The following is a 22366-nucleotide window of genomic DNA, read 5'->3' as shown; positions in this document are numbered from 1 at the left end:
AAACAATGAAATAGTATCAATCATCTTACCTGTTAATACTGGACACTGACGGCACATTATCCTGGCTGCATATCCCCTCACTCAGCAGCCGATCCCGGATCTCCCAGGCGAACATCGTCGGGTTCTCTCTCTTGTAGGCAGCTATCGCGTCCACAACGGGCGGGGTGGCCACCTTCGGCTTCGAACCCCCTATCACACCCGCTTTGAAGCTCCCCGTCTCGTAATACCTGGTGGAGATGATAAAAATATTAATAAATAGAAAACTTGAAAGATGTATATAAATAAAACTACAATTTAGGTACTATGTGGTTTGTGTCAAGAATGTACATACTTTTTTTTTTTATATAATATAAGAGTAGCAGACGAGCATGCAGTCCACCTGATGGTAAGTGGCTACTGCCGCCCATGGACATCTGTAATAAACCCCAGATAGGATTAGATATTCCTACCTGAGGTCGGCCACAGATGCGCCGCTACCCCTGAGGACTAAGCTGGAATGCCTCGGAAAAGTCTTTCTCCCTTACCACACCCTTCAAACCGGAACACAGCAGCACCTAACACTGCAGTTATTAGGTAGAAATAGGTGTGGCGATGGTGCCGCCGGAGTCGAACCACAAAGGGTTCTACCACCTAAACGTATATTGAATACTCGTATATTGAGGTTCATTTACACCTACAGGCAATATTTAATTATTGTTACATCCTCATACTAATATTTTTTACACGTATTAACATTTTGGATATACAAGAAATGATCACAACGTACTATATCACATCTTTAATTTACATTTAACTTGAATTTAAACTTTACTTAGATTTTAATAGTTTAATATGTGACGGTTACTGGCGATATTTGTAATCGTAATTATGCTGAATTATCGAGTATAAAGAGGTTAAAACTGCGTATCGTGAATACCCGTTGTATGTTAAAATGTCTCAACTCACCGATAAATTTAGTCTAAAATCATAATACGAGTATAATATATTAGATTTTTATACTTTTAAATTACAAAATCTAACGCACAATAATCTAGACATCCAATCAAAAATCGCGACACAAAAATAAATCACTCGTACGCACCCTTTAAACTCTACGTAGGGTGTCCATCTAATCGAATTGCCATAATACAGTCCTATTATTTTATTGAGCAGAATTTAATTTTCGTCAGTCTAATGCCACGTCCCTAGGGATGGGGCGTGAATCGAAAGGGTAGTTTATGGTTGATTTGGGAATTACTAGCTGGTAGCTGGTAGCTGGTAGCTGGGAATTACTAGCTACTTACTGGTTCGCGTTTGTTGGCAATATGGTGTGATTTCGCACTTGTATGGTAGGTAATGGAAGTGTTATTACTTTTAGAAGTGTTTTTGGAAATGTACTTTGTACACGTGTTTTAACAAAAAAAATAAAAAAAACATTACAATGAACTTAGAGAAAGAATCAAATTTATGTAGTCAGCTAAAATAAAAGTAGATTTAATAAATAGGGGTCGCTATACAATAGACCGCTATTTTTCGACGATTTATGCTTAGTCTAAGTATTTATTGATTAACTTTATATGATTAGCTAAAATAAAAATAGCTTGAAAATAAAGGGGGGTGGTAAGAAACCGCTATTTTTCGTTGTGTTTCGTATTTCTATTGAATCATAACAGGTAGGCAAATAGATATAAAGTTATAGTAAGCCTACTAATACTGAAGGTGAATTAAAAAATACGCAAAAAGTTCAAATCACATAAACCTTGAATCCAAAAAGAAAAAAAGATACAAAATCTAGTTTCTCTTTTAGTGGGGACGGAATTATTAGAAAACTGGGTTAATAACTGCCTGTAGGTTTTTGTGACGGACAAGTATACTTTGTATCAATAGAGAATGTAATCAAAATTGCTAATATATCTATGTTTCTTGCTTACTCATTATATAGATAGAGACATAGTAATGTCGCCATTTTGGAAAACAATCTTTATTGAAACAAGTTGTATATTTTTTTACTCGACTGCGAAGAGTAAGTTCCTGGAGCGTACGTATGTATGTATGTATGTATGTATGTATGTATGTATGTATGTATGTTTGTATGTATGTATGTATGTATGAACGTACGTATGTATGTATGTATGTATGTATGTAAGTATGTATGTATGTTGCATTCTTTGGCACGCGTTGCAGCTCGGTTTGACGGATTTTAACATATGAAATGTCGTTGGATTCGTCTAAATTATAGGCTATGTTTTTAAGCAGTTGTTTTTTTATGTATAATATTCCTGGTTATTTCGTATTTTAGCTTTAAAAGTGGCTCTAGAAAACGTAGTACTCATTTACACAAATTTTGTAGTGACTTTACCACTTTGAATTTTTGTCGACTGCGGCGAAGAGGTCACATATTATGTTTTTTGTATGTATATTTTTCGTCTTCCATTTAATCTTTACATTTTTTAAGAACCGAGTATGTATAATGATGAGGAACTAATGTAATGTTCGTTACTAAGTTGGTATATACAGTTCTATTGCGTAATTATGGAGCCTAGTTGAGCTTAAGTTAAGTTTAGTCTTTTAGTTAAGTTTAGTTAAACTTTCACATGAAATGACCATGAGCAAAATCAAATTTTATTTGCTAAATTAAAATAAAAAATAAGTCACGTTAGAAGCAAAGTAAATTAGTTATAAAGTTTTTTATTTATTTGGACATCCATATTTTAATAATATATTTTACAGGAATCGATAATAAAGGAAAGTTAAATAATAATATCTATTTTTTTTTTCAAATAAATTAATTAAACTGTTTTACTGTGATTTATATTTCAAATTTCAATTCAATTCAATTCAATTCAATTCATTTATTGCTGGATAAGGTGAAATACATTATATGTGGAATACATTAGTTTTGTGCTCCTATCCTAACTCAAAGGGTATGCAAATATGTCACATGTAATAATTCTTATTAAAAAGTAAAGTTAAAGTATAAGTATAAAGTATAAGTTAAAAAAGTAAAGTTATAATAAAAATATTTATTTAAGTATCATTTAATAATATTTTGACTCCAAATAAATTAATACAGAAATGTACCTATTTATTTGTAAATCATAATTTGTTATACACAATACTCAACTGACAGTAGCAATGTGACTGACGGAGTGCTTTAGGGATGCCCGCGTCCCCCGGGATAGCGGGACGGGCCCGGGATCTTTGTAATAATAGATTGTTTTCATTAACGAGACAACAAATTTAATGATATGGGATGTAGAATGATTTATCTATTTGACAGTTATATTTTGTCAGTATAACATATAAAAAAATATTTTCTTATTTGAATACGAATCGACGACTCGCGTTGCGGAGCGGTCAGCATGCCGGTCTGACGCACAGGGTTCCAGGTTCGATACCCGACCAGACAGATAATTGAATGATGAACTTTGTGCTTTAGGGCGGACATTTAAACGCTTATTCCGTGTGTTGTCATGATATCAGTTGTTAAACCTTGTAAGAAATTCTACGAGCAGTTTTATTAAAGTCAACACGAGCTCATCTAAGTCGTTCTTTTTTCACGAATCTACAATCAATCAGCGTAGTAGAGTACGCCCTAGGCCTCCACAAGTTATATAAATGGGTAACCCCAAGAAAACTCCATGTAACACGAATTGGGGAATTAAAATACTGCCGAATTTAGAACCTCTTCTTTCAAAGTCGGTTAAAATGGATTACAGCCAATAAAACATTACATTACATAATTATAACCGCAAAATTATTCAAAGTGCATCTAAGTGCTGAAACCCAAAGCAAAACAAGATTAAACAGATAAAAATAACTCAATCGGATCTTGCACTTAAGTAATTTGGTGGGGAAGCATGTATCGGGCGCGGGATAAGTCAATTAGAAGCGATCACACCCTTAGTGGAATGGGGTGGCCAAAAGTGTTATGAACTTATTTATGGTTTACTTTAGTAATGGTTGAATAGTGACATATTATTCGCTTTTTTTTGTGTAATCTATTCATCTATAGAATACTTATAATCTATACATATACCTACTTGATCTATATTTTTAATTTAAAGTAAGTATTACTCTTAGATTCGACCCGAATGATAAAAGCTATATGAATAATATTGTTTATGTACTAGACTAAACTATTTAATTATTTATATTAAAATGGATAAGTATTCTTTGCTATTTACACTTAAAAAAATTAAATTGTGAGTTCTTATAAAATGATCTGATGATTTAAAAGCTTTAATTTTCCTTCAAGAATCTAGCAAATTTAGTTATTTTTATTATAATTTGAGACTGCATAAAATTAGAAAGGTGTGTTTAACTCATTTATCAAATGTACTAACTACGTGTATGTAGGTAATGTCAAGTGTAATTAAAAATTGTTAAACATAAAAGATGTATAAGAACGCCACATTAAGATAAAAGTTGCTTTTGGAATATTATTCTACGCGCATATAATAAAGTTATTTTTACTGTTCTTTAAAATATTACACTTTTCTGCGTGACTGTACCATTGAACAAGGGTGCCTGTGTCCTCCCATGGGGATCTACTGTCGTAATGTACTGCAGTGTTTTAGGGTTGAATATTGCGATATTTTGAGTGTGTTGTCGTTGCTCTTTTTGCGCCTGTTTGTGGCTAATAATATTATTAGATGGTAGACGTTATTAAGTTAAAAACCAGTTATATGTATTCAATTTTCTTCAATTTCCATTTTTTGGCCTGAGTTTAAATTCCTCTTATTGTGCAAAATCATGTTTTTGATTTCGATCCATTTTATATCTCTTGGGCACTGGTAGTTTCTCCTCCTAATTGAAGTACTTACTTCAATCACGCTACTCCAAGATAGTCCGAAGTTAGTAACAAATATTATTTAAAGTTGCTTTCATAATTATGGCAAATCTACGTATGTTCCCAAAATTTGTATTAACATATAAAATCAACTTATATTTGGTTTGCATGAAGACCATCATCTAGTAGCGGATGTCAGCCTTGATATGGATTATGACTTTGGTATAGGGGGAGATTTCCACTTCCCACTTCTTACAAGATGAGGAATATATCCTATAGAACGCCACTCCGAATTCCGATAACTATAACTCAATAAGCATCAAAGTGGTGAATTGTAAACTGACGAGCGTAAGCCGACCGAATCCCGCTGAATCCCGCCCGTAATCTCGCTTGTAAGCCCGTAAGCCTATTACGCCGACACTGGTTATCTTGATCGGCAATATGTCCGATATTCGATGAACAAATTGGCGTCTCTATACGATAGGTTTCTGCGAGAATCGATTTTGCATAGCAGTCTTGTTTGAGGGTATGCAATTATGCATGATATAATATGAAACATAACACACGACATAATAGTTTCAAAAAATATCTGCGGTGGTTACTGCTATTTATCTTTATATTTTGTCTTTTTTAAAAAATCAATTGATTAACTCATTTTGAAGTATTTAATATTAGTAGATAAGTACCATGTTATTTAATAAATATATTTGTATTAGTATAGCTACGAGTATGTATGTAATGTTTATTTTTCTTCCTTTTAATTTGAAATATCTTGATTGTTGAACTAGTGTATCAATTATATGTTTATATTTTACCTAAGTACCATTTTTAAATAAGAAAGTCTTAAGTCTTAAAAATAATATTTATAGCACTCAGCACGACATTTAGGTTTAGGTATAAACTAAGTACCAAGTTTATAAATATGTGTAAGCTGAGTTAGATAAGGAAGGTCTACATCGAATCGTAGGTAGATGGGAATCATGGGAGCTATAAAGCACATAGTGTTGGCAGAGACGTATGTGGGAGTATAAAGATTAACGTATAGCTACAGGGATAGCTGCCCACATAGAACAACATAGTAACATCGACCGCGTAGAAGTGTGGGGTGGGATAAATTTTATCATCTGATTTTTCGAAGATAGTTACTTTTTTATTTGAATGTTCAGAAGTGCACATATCTATTTTTTACTTAGTATTTAAAAAAGGACCTCTAAAGTGGCTCTACGGTTTTTTTTAAAAACCGTAGAGCCACTGATTCACTGCAACTATTCAAAGATGACTTACAATAATCTTCAGATTTACAGCACATGAATTAGTTAAGAGATCTCACAACCACTGTGATAAAGATCTTACATTATGATTAACATAGTTCTTTGATCAGATCAGGTCTAAGTTTAGACTTGCTCAGAATGATTGCTAGTTTAAAATATTGAAGAATCGAATCAGAACCTTTGAGAATTTGGGTAATTTCCGCCAAGAACTGGGTAACATCAGGAATACCATTGTTTCCGGGTTACAAATTAAAACCGAAACACCTATCACAAATGAAAGTAGTACGGACGGTCCTGCGTCCGTATATAATAATTAGTCTGTTTTTTCTGACCGTACGCCGGCATTCAGAAAGCGTGACGCCCGCCACACTTCCGCTGTTAGAACTAAACTTTTGACACGCGATTCCCACCTTCAATACAATTGGCTTACAGGTGAGTTTTCCATGGCAGGAAAATGAGACTTTACAGTAAAACACACAGAACAATACCGTTATATGTAGCACACGAAAATATTCTGTATACTCTTGTTTGTAGGATTGTTTTCCTACAGCTTCACTTCTACGTTAGATCTATATAACAAAGTCTACGTTTTGTGTACTGTGTTAATGATTTTAAGAAATAATTACAATTAAGAATCGGCACAGTTTAAGTCGGCTCGTTGGTTTCGTTTGAAATCAGATCTAGACCGCTGTTTATTTAGATTTAAGTTTAATCTAACTGGAATCTAGTCTAACGTTAAATGTAACATTGTTAATAGAAGTCTGGTTTTAGAATGGTAATTACCGTTTTAGTGCAACTTATGTTAGGAACTTACATTATTTAAAGGTGTGAAAAAATGAGTATTTTTAAATCATTACTTATTCACACTAAACATTGTTTGCTCTCATTATTTCTTTCCTTCCTATATGGTTTAAAAGATAGCAAGTGCCCTGAAGCTTCATATTTGTTTGAGATTATAACAGCTGATATACGGTGATTTAAAAATGGCAGGTCAGGATGAATGGAAGGACACTTACGAAATTTTCTAACTTAGTCTTTATATAGCATCTCATCTATAGCCGATCTCAAGTATGTAACATATACCAACTTAAGTTCGGCTCGTCATATTTGGGGTTGATTCCAAATGTCCAAGACAACTTAGTACCAAGGAGACTATTCTTTATTAGACTCAGTAGCCTTAATTAAAAAAGAAAATGATTTTATTCTGATTTAAAAAAAAATAACCCTAATATGCCTAACTCGCAGAACATACCATCAAGTGGACTGAGTTTTTTAGAATTTCATATCAAAGACAGCAGCATGTATTACAAAACAAAATATTTTTATTCCAATTTCGAAAACATAGATTACCCTAATACGCCCAACTCGAGTGATACGGCACTGCAGTGGCTAAATTCAAAACAGTGTGATGGAAAGGACCGGGCAAATAAATTGAAAAGCGATGGCCAGTTCTATTCAGACTCCCGAGGGAGTAGTGATGTGCGTGTGTCCCGTACGTAGGGAAGATGTTTGGATGTGACTGTAGGCGTTGGATAATAGATACAGAACAGTGTAGTGACTAAAATATCAGTGTATCTGTTTCATTCAAAGAACAAAACATATAATATTCAATTTGGAGATGTAAAGGTCCAATACTGAGCTTTCATATGGACATAAAATCTACCTTACAAGGAAGGGCTTTGCCTATAAATTACACCAAAATCAAAAAAATATATATCTTTTAAACATTAGAATAAATAAAGATAATAATATCATCTGCGCCTTTATAAATAAATATTTTCTGTCAATTTCAATAAAAAGAAATATCACAACAAATGAAACCCAATGAAAACTAATTATGATAATCCCGTGGCCCTAAACTCCGGTCTTCATATAAAATATGTTTCCCTAAAAATCAATGCCATCAAAAATAACAACAAATGAATCCAAATAAAAACAAAACTAATTATAACAATTCCGCAATCCCGGGGCCCGGTACATCCCTCACTAGTCGGTCAGTTTCAATTTAAATCAGACAATGGCTCGGCCCAACCTCTCATTCATATCATTGTTCATTTATATTGAAATTATTGACTTTTCATATGTTTGTCGCCCTGGGTCTCATTCGATATTAACTGTTGGGGTTTATTAAGCGACATTCAATTATATTCATTATTTCATTTATTTCTCGAATAAGTTCGTTATTTCGTTGAATTAATGATAATTATTGTGCGCTGAATCCTGAATAGTAATGATATTAACTAATTGATTTAATTTAGAGTATCGAAGCTGATATGTAGTGATAACTGTCCATAGTTCGAAACCTATGTAGATTATGATGCTATGTGCGTATTGCTTATTTTTTTTTATATATATGTAATATCTCCTATATTAGCAGACGAGCATGCAGTCCACCTGATAGTATGTGGCTACTGCCGCCCATAGACATACCAATGGTCTGTAATCAACCCCAGATAGGATGAGTTATTCCTATCTGAGGTCGGCCACAGATGCGCCGCTACCCCTGAGGACTAAGCTGGAACGCCTCGGAAAAGTATGTCTCCCTTACCACACCCTTCAAAACGGAACACAGCAGCGCCTAACACTGCTGTTATTAGGTAGAAATTGGTGTGGTGCCGCCGGAGTCACAAAGGGTTCTACCATCTTCAAATTAATTCCTACCACCTTCAAATTAGTTCCTGATTAATTATTTATTACTTGCTTTAACGATAAGGGAAAATACCGGGAGGACATGAGTCTGTCTGCGAGTTCTCGAAGTTTTCGAAGATGTGTAAAGTCTTCTAATCTGTACCTACTAGGTCAGGATGTCAGCAACGAGCTTGCAGTCTATCTGTCTAGATGGTCACTACAGTCCAAAAAAATCAAGCAACTCCATAAAGCCCAATTCCACCTGAAGATGATTCCTCTCCAGAAAAATAATAAGCAAAGATCGATTTACGACAATTTCCTCATATTAGACATTGTCTTTTTTCGATCTTTAACAGGCAAAAACATGGATAGATTGCTACTTAATAACGAGCGTAAGATTACCTCATATGTAACGTAATGTAAGAACTGTTACAATCTAAAAAATAAGTGTAACGATTTACCTCCCCATTTGACTACTGTACCCTTACCATGAGTTTTCAAAACATCCCACAATTTTACGTTATGTTTACTAATCTATTATTCTGTTCCGTTTGCTTCAGTAGACTGAGTAAACGTAACAATAAGTATGCGCTCAAGTCTTTTTGTCTGCCTCACATATTCGCAAAATAGAGAGACAAAACATAAAGCGCCATTTTATCAATTTAGACATTTAATGTTACGTTACTGACACTATAGTTCTGATACAATTCGCTAGGGGCGCTGATTGGAATTTGTATGGGCAAATACGTAAACATACTAAAACAGTCATATTTATCAAAACGTAAAAACACATGGTAAGGGTACTGGTTCTACCACCTTTCAAATTACAACCACATAAATCTTACAATTTACATACAAATTAATTCTCATTACAATATCGTGTAACCAGTAAGCTACAGCCGATCGTCTGGTTAATGATCTCATCGTGGTTAACCGATGTTTAGTGATGTACGCTTTAACCAAACCGCAGTTAACTCGAGATCGTTAAGATGTAACGGTTATGTTAATTAGTTATGTTAAGTTATTGTCTAGTCTGTACCTTTAGTATGAGCTTTTACGTTTTTACAAAAATAACTGTTTTTGTATTTGTTTACGTATTTCACATACATTTCCAATCAGTTCTGATACAGTGCGCTAGGGGCGCTGATTGGAAATGTATCGGCAGATACGTAAGCAAATACAAAAACAGTCATTTTGTAAAAACGTAAAAACTCATACTAAGGGTAATGTATGGAGAAAAAACTGTGTATGTGTGTATGTTAATTGATGAGTTTATAATATGTATGTTGTTACAGATTTTGTGTGAAAAGTAGGCCATCACGGAATGTCCGTCATCAACCCATTACTGTCCCACTGCAGGGTCTTCTCTCAGAATGAGAAGGATTAGGCCATAGTCCACCGCGCTGGCCAAGTGCGTATTGGTAGCCTTGACATACCTTTGAATACTTATTTTTTAAAGATATATCGGGTAGGTATGTTTGAGAGGCTGTGTTTCGAACCAGTACGCTATCGCTGCTAGTCACAGGGAGATATTAATCAAAAGTGGTAGTAGAATATCAATATGGGTATATAATAATAAAATAGTCAAATTATGTATAATGAAATAACCAAAATAAAAAAATGGTTAGCTAGTAAAATAGACACAGATACTGAAATATTTTGGCTTTGTTTATTCTATGAATACAGCCTAGCCTGGGTACGAATCTGGAACTCATAAGACTAGTATAATAACCGCTCCGCCATGCATATCTATGGTGCTTTTTACTCGTAGAACACTACCTAACTCATGGCCGTAACTTATATGGTACATTTTAATGTACCAATCGTAGTGGTTATAGGAGCGTAATATATGGTTTTATTTCTGATAATTACTGTAATTATACAAGCTTCCGTGTGTACTACATAGTACATACCTTAGGTGTTTACGTAACGATAAATTGTTATACTGTTGCGTTTTTCTTTCTTTACCGTATTCATGTTATTATTTTAAATATTTTACGTTTATTGTGCAAATATGTAGTCCTTAGCTAAACGTGAAATTGTAAAAGTTACTTTTGTCAGTACCATATCATCATCAACAACAACCCATTACTGTCCCATTGCTGGGCACGGGTCTCCTCTCATAATGAGAAGGATTAGGCCATAGTCCACCGCGCTGACCAAGTGCGTATTGGTAGACTTCACATACCTTTGCGATTTATTTTATAAATCTCTCAGGTATATAGGTTTCCTCACGATGTTTTCCTTCACAGTTTAGCAAGTGATAATTAATTTCTAATACGCACATAACTTTGAAAAATCAGAGGTGCGTGAGATTGCCTGAGATTGCCTGAGAGTGCCTGAGATTTGAACCTCGAGCCCTCGATCAAGAGGCTGAGTTTCTTAACCACTAGGCTATCACTGCCCTTGTACCATACGAGTATGTTATATCATAAGCCAAAACATAACAGCTAGTCTAACGACTTTGCGACTGCAAAATTAATCTAGCCAGCTAGATTATCCGTTATAGATAAATTTAAATTGACAAACAACCCATATTTTAACCCAAATTTCAAGAGTTAATTGTGTGCACCTTATTTTAATATCACATAAAGATTGGTTAAAGTTAAAAAATATACGCTGTCCATTCAATTTTGAATCGCAAACTAAAATTTAAAAAATGCCTCAAAATAAAAGAAAATCGTTCTACATTGTTCGTTGCCCAGCAGTGGGATAATGAGTTTATGATGAAGCAAGTCGACTACGACGTTCCGGACGGTGCGCTCGGCGCGTGCGCACACTTACCGTCAGACATTACACTTATGTCATTTACCATTGTTCTTCCTAACTGTACTATACAATAGACCATTTTAAACTACTCCAACATTTATATACGAGGATTACCTCAGGTGACAACGCACGACTGATTTCCAAAACGTCGTGTCGTTATCGTGGCATCTAAATGAGCGTTTTTTGTTATGAAAATCGGTGACTATTGTTTTGTATAGGAAGTTAATGTTTTGTTCTGTTGAAATAATAATTACAAGTTTAAACACCTATGGCAATATTGTGTTTTTTAATATAAATGATGAATAGCAGACGAGCATGCAGTCTACCTGGTGTTAAGTAGCTACCGCCGCCCATGGACAGACACGACCAAATTCCTATCTGAGGTCGGCCACAGATACGCCGCTACACATGAGGACTAAGCTGCAAATGCCTTCGAAAATTATGTGACATACCTATGCGTAAGGAAGCAATAAAAATGCAAATCGTGAAAAGAAAATTTGAATATGAATAGTAAATTATCGAATAATAAGTTCCTTAGGTACAAAGCAAAAAATGGACATTTGTGTTAAACATATTATAATTAAAACGGATTTAATAGCTTAAAAATGATTCAACTATTGAAAAATGTCTGTGAAAGAAACGTAATATGCAATATCTTCGTAAAAAACTAATCACTTGCTTGCATATTTTATGGTAATTATATATTGATTTTCGTAACGTGTAAAGGATGATTTATTAAAAGATTAAATAAACATTTTTTTTATAATATAAGAGTAGCAGACGAGCATGAAGTCCACCTGATGGTAAGTGTCTACTGCCGCCCATGGACATCTGTAATCAACCCCAGATAGGATTAGATATTCCTACCTGAGGTCGGCCACAGATGCGCCGCTACCCCTGAGGACTAAGCTGGAACGCCTCGGAAAAGTCTGTCTCCCTTACCACACCCTTCAAACCGGAACACAGCAGCGCCTAACACTGCTTTTATTAGGTAGAAATAGGTGTGGCGGTGGTGCCGCCGGAGTCGAACCACAAAGGGTTCTACCACCCTCAAAATACGTACGGGTCTAGTTGGTAGTAAGTAACCCTTAGTTTAAGGGTACAAAAATAAACAAATATATAAATAAGTCACTTGCGCACGCAGATTTGTAAAGATTACTCACTCCTAACAAGAAAATGTCACCAGTTTTGACAATTGAAATTGTCATCTATTGTGTTTGATAAATATTTAAAAAATGTAGTTCTTAGATCATTTACGAAAGAAACGATATTTCTCCGCACTTTTTCTTAGATTTCGTGTTTTTGCACCACTTAACTGCACATGTCGGCATGGTTCCGCGTGAATTTACACATTGAGAGCCATTAGATGGCTGCCACATTTGTCAGCCGTTTAAGCCATTTTATGGCTTCGTTCAATTACAAGGCGGTGAGATATCTGTACTTATCTATGTACGCACATGGACATCTGTGACCAAGTCCATTTACAATAGATTACGTATCTAGAAATATATCTACACTAATATTATAAAGAGGAAACCTTTGTTTATTTGTTTGGTTGTAATGAATAGGCTCAAAAACTACTCGACCGATTTTAAAAATTCTTTCACCATTCGAAAGCTACATTATCCACGAGTAACATAGGCTTTATTTTATATGAAATATATTTCATAAATAGATTTTGAGGCGGTACAAAGTTTGCCGGGACAGCTAGTGACTTATAAAATGTAAGAATATATGCCGTGAATGATTGTACAAGTTCTGACATAAAGTCAGAGTTTACGATATAGGGAAGTGGGTGATTGGTTTAAGGTTTTTTTAAAACCCATTGTTGTGTATGAACTCTTATTATGTACGAGCTATTGCCGGCAGCTTCGCTCGCGTTACGAAGTAATATTTTCATCTCCTATTTTATCCCCTTGGGGGTAGAATTGATCAAAATCCTTTCTTAGCGGATGCCTACTTCATAACATCTACCTGCATGCCAAATTTCAGCCCGATCCGTCCAGTGGTTTGGGTTGTGCGTTGATAGATCATTATGTCAGTCAGTCACCTTTAGTTATATATTTAGAAGGGCCTACATTGTTATGAAGTGGGATATAATAATGCTTTGGCTAAAGAAAATCCAAAAAATACTTACTATAATTTCTACTACTAAATACTATACTTTAAATGCTTTAAGCGCTTTGGTGGAAGAAGTTGCGAATTAGTGGCAAACTCCTATTTTGTATTTTTTAAACGTTAACAACAAGGTCTAAAGTCACCTGTAGCACTACCATGAGTTGGCATAGAAACGCCACTATAGAAATTGTAAATAGAAAACTATTGTCATTTTGCTAGTCAATAACATAACTACTATCGTTACGGTATTTCTTGACAACGTCTGTCAAATTAATGACTCATGGAACCGAATTTGTATGGCAATGACATTCGCTAGCGATTTGATTTCGATAGGTTTTTTACGTATCGAGTTACGTAGTGGCTCACACTACGGATTTTAATTCTACGAGTAACCACCAGAGGCGCCTTACAATTTTTCATACATTTATTTTACGCAGTCGCTAGCGAGTAATACTTTTGTAAACTCATGGTAGTGCTACTGATAACAAGAATAAAGTCTAAAAAGCATACATGTGAGTCTTTATCAGTAATCCGTCAATATTTCAACGTAACACTGCTATTTTGCAGATCTATAAGCCTCAAGACTATCTTCACAATAAGCTACCACTAAAATAGGATTATTTTTTTAAGAACTTGTAGAACAGAGGTTTTCAAGAACAGTACAGTACCCTTACCATGAGTTTTGACGTTTGCACAAATATGACTGTTTTGGTATTTGTTTACGTATTTGCCCATACTATTTCCAATCAGCGCCCCTAGCGGATTATATTAGAACTTGGAAATTGTATGCCAATACGTAAACAAATACCAAAACAGTCATATTTGTCGAAACGTAAAACTCATGGTAAGGGTACAGAACAGTACAGTCAAGAACAGTAGTAGGCTATCATTATAAAACTAGGAAAACTCACCTAGACAGTATCTTCGAGACGCAACCATGCGACACTCGCAACTGGCGGCTAATGTCGCATGGTCGCACGCCGCTATGCGCCAGTTCCACTATCCGCTGCCTGACCACGTCGGGTAGTGGTCGACCGTTGACGAACACACCGCCTAGTTGGTTGACTCCACCATGACCTGCAATGAAGAATAGAGTTGTATTTGCGCGAAAGAAATTTGTTATCATTTGTACGCCAATATTTGTACAGTAAGCGTTGTTTTTTATAATATAGGAGTAGCAGCCGAGCAAGCAGTCCACCTGATGGTAAGTGGCTATTGCCACCCATAGACATCTGTAATCAGCCCCAGATAGAATTGGTTTCCTCCCAGAGATCGGCCACAGATGTGTCTCTGGTCCTGAGGTCTAAGCTGGAACGCCTCGGACAAGTATGTCTCCCTTACCACAACCTTCAAACTAGAACACAGCAGTGCTTACACAGCTGTTATGTTGCTCCCAAATTATCAATAATTTACAAGTCAATAAATGATTATGGTTATGATAAATTGTTGGAAGAAGAGAAGAGAAGAAAGCTGGCCAGGTGCTATTAACTGCAAACTGACGTTTTGCATATTAGATAAACATCTTATTCCACAAGAGTGGCAATTCTGTGGTCGGCTTCTGTTAGAACGCCTATTCCACATGAAGCTAAGTCAAGAGTTGAAGACAAATGCTCTACTACTTCTAAAAACTAAGTTATATATCTAAGGGATATCTATTTTTCTGATTGCATTTGTTACTCCTACAGAAAAAAGATACAGTATAAAAATACCCGGTTAAAAAAAGAATAATTCGTAAAACAACGTATTGTTTTCACCATGTCAATTTGTTAAACCGGTACGGATATTATTGTAAAAGTGTACACCCAATGAGCCGTGGTGGCGGCCGTGAACCGGGTATCGATCTCGCCCGGTTTATCCGTGTACACATCGATCGGGTTTACCCGGGTCGGCGGTGCATCCGACCATAACCGGGTATTTTGATGTGAAGTTTTGAGTAAGAAATTGTTATACAATTGGACCATAACCGGGTTGAGTTTGTGAAGAAATTTTGAGTAAAAAATTGTTACACAATTCACCCATAACTGGGTAGTGTTATGTGACAATTTGAGTAAGAAATTATTATATAATGAAACCATAACCGGGTAAACTTTAATGTCAAAAATTGTGTAAAAAATGTTTTACAATCCTTACTTAACTGAGCTGAGTTTGTTCAGAAATTTTAAGTAAAATAATCTCATACTAGTAAACCATAACTAGGTAATTTGATGTCATATTTTGAGGTACAAATTGATATATAATTCGGCCATAATCCGGTAGATTTTGATGAGTTGCTTTCATAAGAAATTGTTATACAATCCGAACATAATCATGTAGATTTTAAAGTGCAGATTTGAGTAAGGAATTTATATACAATCTGATAATATTCCGGGAGATATGGAAGTGCAATTTCGAGTAAAAAAAAGTTTGTAAAAATTATTGAAGGATTACATCGGCGGCAGTAGTCAATTAATATGAGGTGAACTGAGGTGAGGTAAGGTGAGGTGCATGCTTTGAAATTTAAATATTATGAATACCTTTATAACAAGACTTAATAGATTTTATGTAAACAAGTATTATAACGGGGGATATCCGTCTCATATTCGATTTATCGGATATAATAATATCTGTTATGTAATTTACACGGAAATACGTATGTTACTTACATCACTTTATAAGTAAGACTGTGTTATTTATGTTCTAAGGTATAATTTTCCTTTATGTAATAGAAGTAGTATGCAGCCTACCTAATGTTAGTGGTCTCTACCGCCTATATTAGTCAATATATTAGTACAAAATAATATAATCATTTTAGGTGAGACTATTCTAACGATAACTATCTGGACTACTAGTTTTAAGGATTTTTCCTAAATAAATGCATTTTTATTTTTTATGTTTAACTAAGTGACGACTAAGTATGAATGCCTTTTAGCATTAATAAGCCTTAGATATATTATTTTTTTAGAGCAAGATATATTTTACACAAATACGACGATATACCTAATATCCAAAATATTATATTATTTAAGATGAAACATTTTCTAAATATAAATATATATAAATACTAGAAGATATATACTACTAAATAATAACTATAAGTACTACATAGTATCAGTACTACTAGTTAATAATAAGGAAGAAACTTAAATTTCAACATTTGAACGTGATATACCTACCGACTGTGATACATTTGTAACCAAAATATCTTAAGACTTTCAGTATTAAGAATTAAGACCCTCTACGATTAACATTTTTTAATTCAACAAAACCAATTAATTAAAATAAAGCTTAGCTTATTCCTTAAGAATTTTACCAACTATAGTCCAACGCAATTTTGTAAAAACCAAAGGTCATTCACACCCAAAATCGCAAGATTTCCGCGAGTCCAAGACGAACACTTTCGGCGGGGGGCGCACGAGGCGTGACGCCGGATCGATCGGTCACGCCCCTCGGCGAATCGATACCGCCTGGCTTTGTTGATATCCGTGAGCTTCTGCTCTCCTGGTACCGTGATACTGATGTATGCTTGATTGTATGAAAAGTCGATGGTTTAATGCCGTTATTAATAAACAATCTATGTAATATTTCGCGTAAAGATCGACATTTAGCAATTTCTGCTTATTAGACATTGTCAAAATTTGTACTTTGGTTAATAAATATTATAAAAAGAAAAACTCAATTTTTTAAAATCATAGCCTATAGTTAGCCTATACTCCTGCAATTTAAACGAATTGAATGACACCTAGTACCTTAAAATCCTTTGAGCCGGGCTGCAGGGCGTGCCGAAAAATGAGAGATTCACATTTGAAAACTGGCAGTCGTAATGGTCTTATATATAAAATTCTCGTGTCACAATGTTAGTTACCGTACTCCTTCGAAACGACTTCACCGATTTTCTCCAAATTTTATATGCATATTCAGTAGGTCTGAGAATCGGCTACTATCTATTTTTCATACCCGTAAGTGATAAGGGTTTTATTTATATGGCAACACAACGTTTGCCGGGTCAGCTAGTAATCTTATAAACTTTACTCTACTACTTACACTACCATGTAACCTGTCCACAAGTACTTTGACAAAGCATTGTACCCTTGGGTACATGTACGCTTCATCAAAACTATTGTAGGTAGGACCGATGACAATTTAAAATATTACCTACTCATGCTTCTGTCACCTTTTTAGAGTTGATTTAAATCTACAGCATAGTGTTTAACGCGTGCCGAGGCAGGCAAAACTGAAAATGTGTTTCAATGTACCACAGTCCATGTTTGATACGTTCAATGTCTGTAGCCTGATACCTTCAATATATACAGAGCCTGATGCCCTATTCCTAGAGACAGGTCTATTCTCAGTAAGAAATTTAGACTAAAGTCTATTAAAACACCTAAGTGTGTGTTATTAGACTTCAAACGCCTATAAAAATATTTTGAGGGCTTCAAATATGTGGGTAAATAAGGAATTTGCGTTACAACACGTAGCATCTAATTCTTATTCTTTTTCATTATCTCTTAATTAATTGAAATCTAATTTGCAAATTTACATTTAGCTACATTTCTTTACTATTTTTAGATATAAACTTAACTAATGTCTGCTGAAACAGCTTGATGAATTCGCTTAGTTCAAATGATATAGCCATTACCAGTAGTGGGACATTTGAAGGTTGCGAAAAGAATAGCATTTGCACTCCTAATCTCATAACATTAGTATCTGACGTCGCTCATAGATACCCCAGTGGATTAGGTTAATTTAAATTTATTATTATGTTCATCATCATCATCATTAACCCTTTACTGTCACACTGCTGGGCACAGGTCTCCTCTCAGAATGAGAAGGATTAGGCCATAGTTCACCGCGCTGGCCAAGTGCGTATTGGTAGACTTCACATACCTTTGAGATTTTTTTTATATAAATCTCTCAGCTATGCAGGTTTCTTCACGATGTTTTCCTTCATCGTTTAGCAAGTGATAATTAATATCTAATACGCAGATAACTTTGAAAAATCATAAGTGCCTGGGATTTGAATCTCGGACCCCTCGATCGAGAGGCCGAGTTTCTTAACCATTACCATGACTAGGTTTCTTATTTTTTTAGTTTCAATTTTTTTAGTTAGTTATTATTTTCTTAGTTTCTTAACCATTAGGCTATCACTGTTTTTCTTATTATGTTTCTAAATAGGTATTTTTCAAGTACAATAGGAGGAAAGTACCTATACATATTAATACAAAGAATTTCCGTGCCCTACACAAAATAAGCTAGTAGGAACTAAAGCACCCTTGTTCCGTAGTAATTAAGCGTAATGGCGGACAAGATGGCGCACCGGAAGTGGGGAAGCGGGAAAGCGTCGCAGGTGTATCCTGGATCTAAACCTTGGAGAAAATGTACCTACTACGTGATTATAAGTATTTTTAGAGAATATCGGATTATTCTACCGTTACATGATGATCTAGAATAGTCTAGACATAGCCTTCGTCAAACCATTTTTGTATCAGGAACTCGTCATCTGTCCCACTGCTTTTTATACTATAGGAGTATCAGACGAGTATACAGTCCACCTGATGGTAGATGGCTACAACCATGAACTGTAATCAACCCCAAATAAGATTAGATTCCTACTTGAGGTCGCCCACAGATGCAAAGATGCAGAATAGGAAAAGTTTGTCCTTAGCACACCCTTCAAACCAGAACACAGCGCTGAACACTGCTGTTGTTAGGTAGAAATAGGTGGTGGTGCCACCGGAGTCGAACCACATATAGTTCTACCTCCCTTTTTGCAATTTCATGTCGGTCTAGAAAGCACACATCATCATATCTTTTCTAGAACTTGTCAACCGGCCAATGTAACTAACTAGAAAGATGATGAAGTTTAATCAAAAAATTATGTTATTTTTAATGGTACTTAAGTAATCTTTCCATTGTAAAGTTAATTATTCTAATATTTTTTTAATCTGTGGTATAGTGATAGTGTATGGTATGGTATAGTGATGGACTGTTAAGGTGGTAGAACCCTTTGTGGTTCGACTCCGGCGGCACCACCGTCACACCTATTTCTAATAACAGCAGTGGTAGGCGCTGCTGTATTCCGGTTTGAAGGGTGTGGTAAGGGAGACATACTTTTCCGAGGCGTTACCGCTTAGTCCTCAGGGGTAGCAGCGCATCTGTGGCCGACCTCAGGTAGGAATATCTAATCCTCTCTGGGGTTGATTACAGATGTCCATGGGCGGCAGTAACCACTTACCATCAGGTGGACTGCATGCTCGTCTGCTACTCCTATATTATAAAAAAAGTGAAATTTAATAACTAGTTTTAGTTTGTTAGGTATACAGCTGTACTGAAAATTTAAACACATTTCAGGTACGAATTTAGTTAAGAAAAATACATTTCGTATGTAAACTCGACTCATTACGTCAAAAGCTCTACCTTCGACGCTAAGAAATTTTAGCCGAGTTTTTCCTCCATTCACATTACTTTTAATTGAGTTACGTAGCTACCTACTTAATGAATTAAGAATAGTAGCGCAGTGGAGTGGGCTATTAAGTTGCCCAGTAGTGGTATAAACATGATGATTTTGGTTATAGTTGATATCCTTACTAATATTATAAATCCGAAAGTAACTCTTACTGTCTGTCTGTCTGTCTGGTTGTCTCTTCTTCACACCCAAACCACTGAACCGATTTTAATGAAATTTTCTACAAAGATAGTCTGATACCCGAGAAAGGACATAGGATAGTTTTTATCCTGGAAATCCCACGGGAACTAGGGATGGCGACCTAAGATCAATTAATCGGAGAATCCATCTTTTGGACCAAAAAGTCTATTATTTTAATCGGTATTAGTAAGGATTGAATCGTAAACTATGCATTTGATCAAGTGATGATCTTTAGCAAAGTTACGAATTTAACGAAGGTACGAATTTTCAGTTTTATTTATTTATTATTTTCTATTAAACGCGGGCGAAGCGGCGGGCAAAAACTAGCTAAACTATACAGCATAAATAAGAAAATACCTATACTTTTTATAATATTGGAGTAGTCACTGCTGCCATAATCAAGTCCACATAGGACAAAGGTTCTACCTTAAGTCTATCACTGATGCATTGCTATTCCTGAAAAGTAATATGGTCTCAGATATAATTAGGATATACTTGATAATCTGTAATTTTAGGATTGTAGTGTGTTTCGGACTTTCCCCAGTCATGGACAAGATTCCGCAAACTTAGAACATAAATTCTTAAGAAACTACTACATAGTTAAATGTCTTCCATGCACAGAACATAAAACATAAGAATCGAAGAAATCTTATAGAAAAGAACATAAGCTTCGAAGCAATCTTAAGTTAACGAAATAGTTTCATAACAAAACAAAACATAACTAAATCCGATTATCTGACAAAAACTTCCCATCAAATTCTATCCGTGGGTCCATAAGTCACTCCAATCGGTTTTCAAATTTGGATAGTCCTCCCGTAGACATCGGTGACCATTCGCCATTAGGTGGACTGCAAGATTTTTTGCTATACCAATCTTTAAAAAAAAACATTAAAGTCTTTGTGAATTGTAACATGTTTGTGATATGTCCGAACAATGGAAAAATCATGCCTGATTTAGAGTCAAAATTTCTTCATTCGTTCAATTTGCAGAGAGAAGTGTGTATTTTAGACATTCTTAGTTGGGAGAAAGTGTCTTCAGCATTAAAACACTAACAACTACGATTTAATAAATTACGTCATAGCTCAATATCTTTGAAACATAGAACATAAGCTTCGGAAAAATCTTAACTTCACCAAATAGTTTAATAACAAAACAAAACAAAATCCGATTATCTGACAAAAACGTCCAGAAATCATCCAATCGGAATTCAAATTTGGAATAGCCGGGAAGCGCGCCCGGAAGACCTCCCCTTGGACATTGGTGACCAATTACCATCAGGTGAACTGCTAGGTGCTTTGCTACTCCAGTCTTTTGTTATTGTAACGTATCGATGTTAATCAAAGTAGGTAAAGTTTATGTCCGATTTAGAAAAAAATATTCATTCGATTTGCAAGAGAGCAGAGTGTATTTCGGACCTTCCTAGTTGTGGTCAAGACTGCAGAATTAAAACATAAATAAAATGACGTCATATATACCTCAATATTTTTTTCAAAAATAGAAAATAAGCTTCAAAGTAGGTAATCTTAAGACAACTAAATACATAGTTTCGTAACAAAACAAAACACAACTAAATCCGATTATCTGACAAAAACGTCCCATCAAATTCTATCCGAGGGTCCACAAATCACTCCAATCGGAATTCAAATTTGGAATAGCCAGGAAGCGCGCCCGGAAGACCTCCCCCGTTTCAAATTGGATGGACGTTCGTTTTTAACTTTTAAATTTGTGGCCACAGATAAAATTGAGCTTTTGACTTTTAACGGATGCGGAAGTTGTAATGATAATAATGTGGTGCTTTAATGTATAATCGTTTTGGTTTGTGAATATAATTTTAATTTAATTGTTATTGTCTTTTTTAAATAGAAATTGCAAATGCGTATTCAGCCCAGCTGATGGTAAGAACCTTCTGCCAGTAGATATCTGTGGTAAATTTCAGATCGGATTGAATTGCTAACTTAGATTGGCTCATAGTGATGGTAAGTCACTACTGTCTATAGATATCTGTAATCAATCTCAAATAGGATTGGACTGCTAACTTAGATTAGCCAGATGCGCGGTCAAAAGTTGATTATTATTTAAAAAAACATTGCTTTAAATACAGCCCATGTCACTATGCTTATACCCAAAGACGAATCCAAATCTGTCAAGTTCTTTGGGATGCAGAGGTAGCCAAAAATTTAACTCACA

General features: G+C 35.1%; 1 protein-coding gene across 4 annotated transcripts in view; it reads right to left on the bottom strand.

Annotated features, from left to right (window-relative positions):
- sv (paired box protein shaven) overlaps window positions 1–22366 on the bottom strand; it is a 115092-nt gene that overhangs the window by 23515 nt on the left and 69211 nt on the right. For all 4 annotated transcript variants that reach the window (XM_073089778.1, XM_073089780.1, XM_073089777.1 and 1 more), the window contains exons 4-5: window positions 14469–14634; window positions 30–227 (exon numbers count right to left, since the gene is read on the bottom strand). In XM_073089778.1, coding sequence (XP_072945879.1) covers window positions 30–227; window positions 14469–14634 — 364 coding nt within the window. The remainder of the gene's footprint in view (window positions 1–29; window positions 228–14468; window positions 14635–22366) is intronic.

The sequence above is a fragment of the Epargyreus clarus genome, unplaced genomic scaffold, assembly GCF_041222505.1.
Source record: "Epargyreus clarus isolate Ecla_fem2 unplaced genomic scaffold, WU_Ecla_fem_2.2 ptg000031l, whole genome shotgun sequence".
NCBI classification, from domain to species: Eukaryota; Metazoa; Arthropoda; class Insecta; order Lepidoptera; family Hesperiidae; genus Epargyreus; species Epargyreus clarus.
Note: the sequence above shows the minus strand (reverse complement) of the source record. Positions and strands in the feature narration are given on the sequence as shown.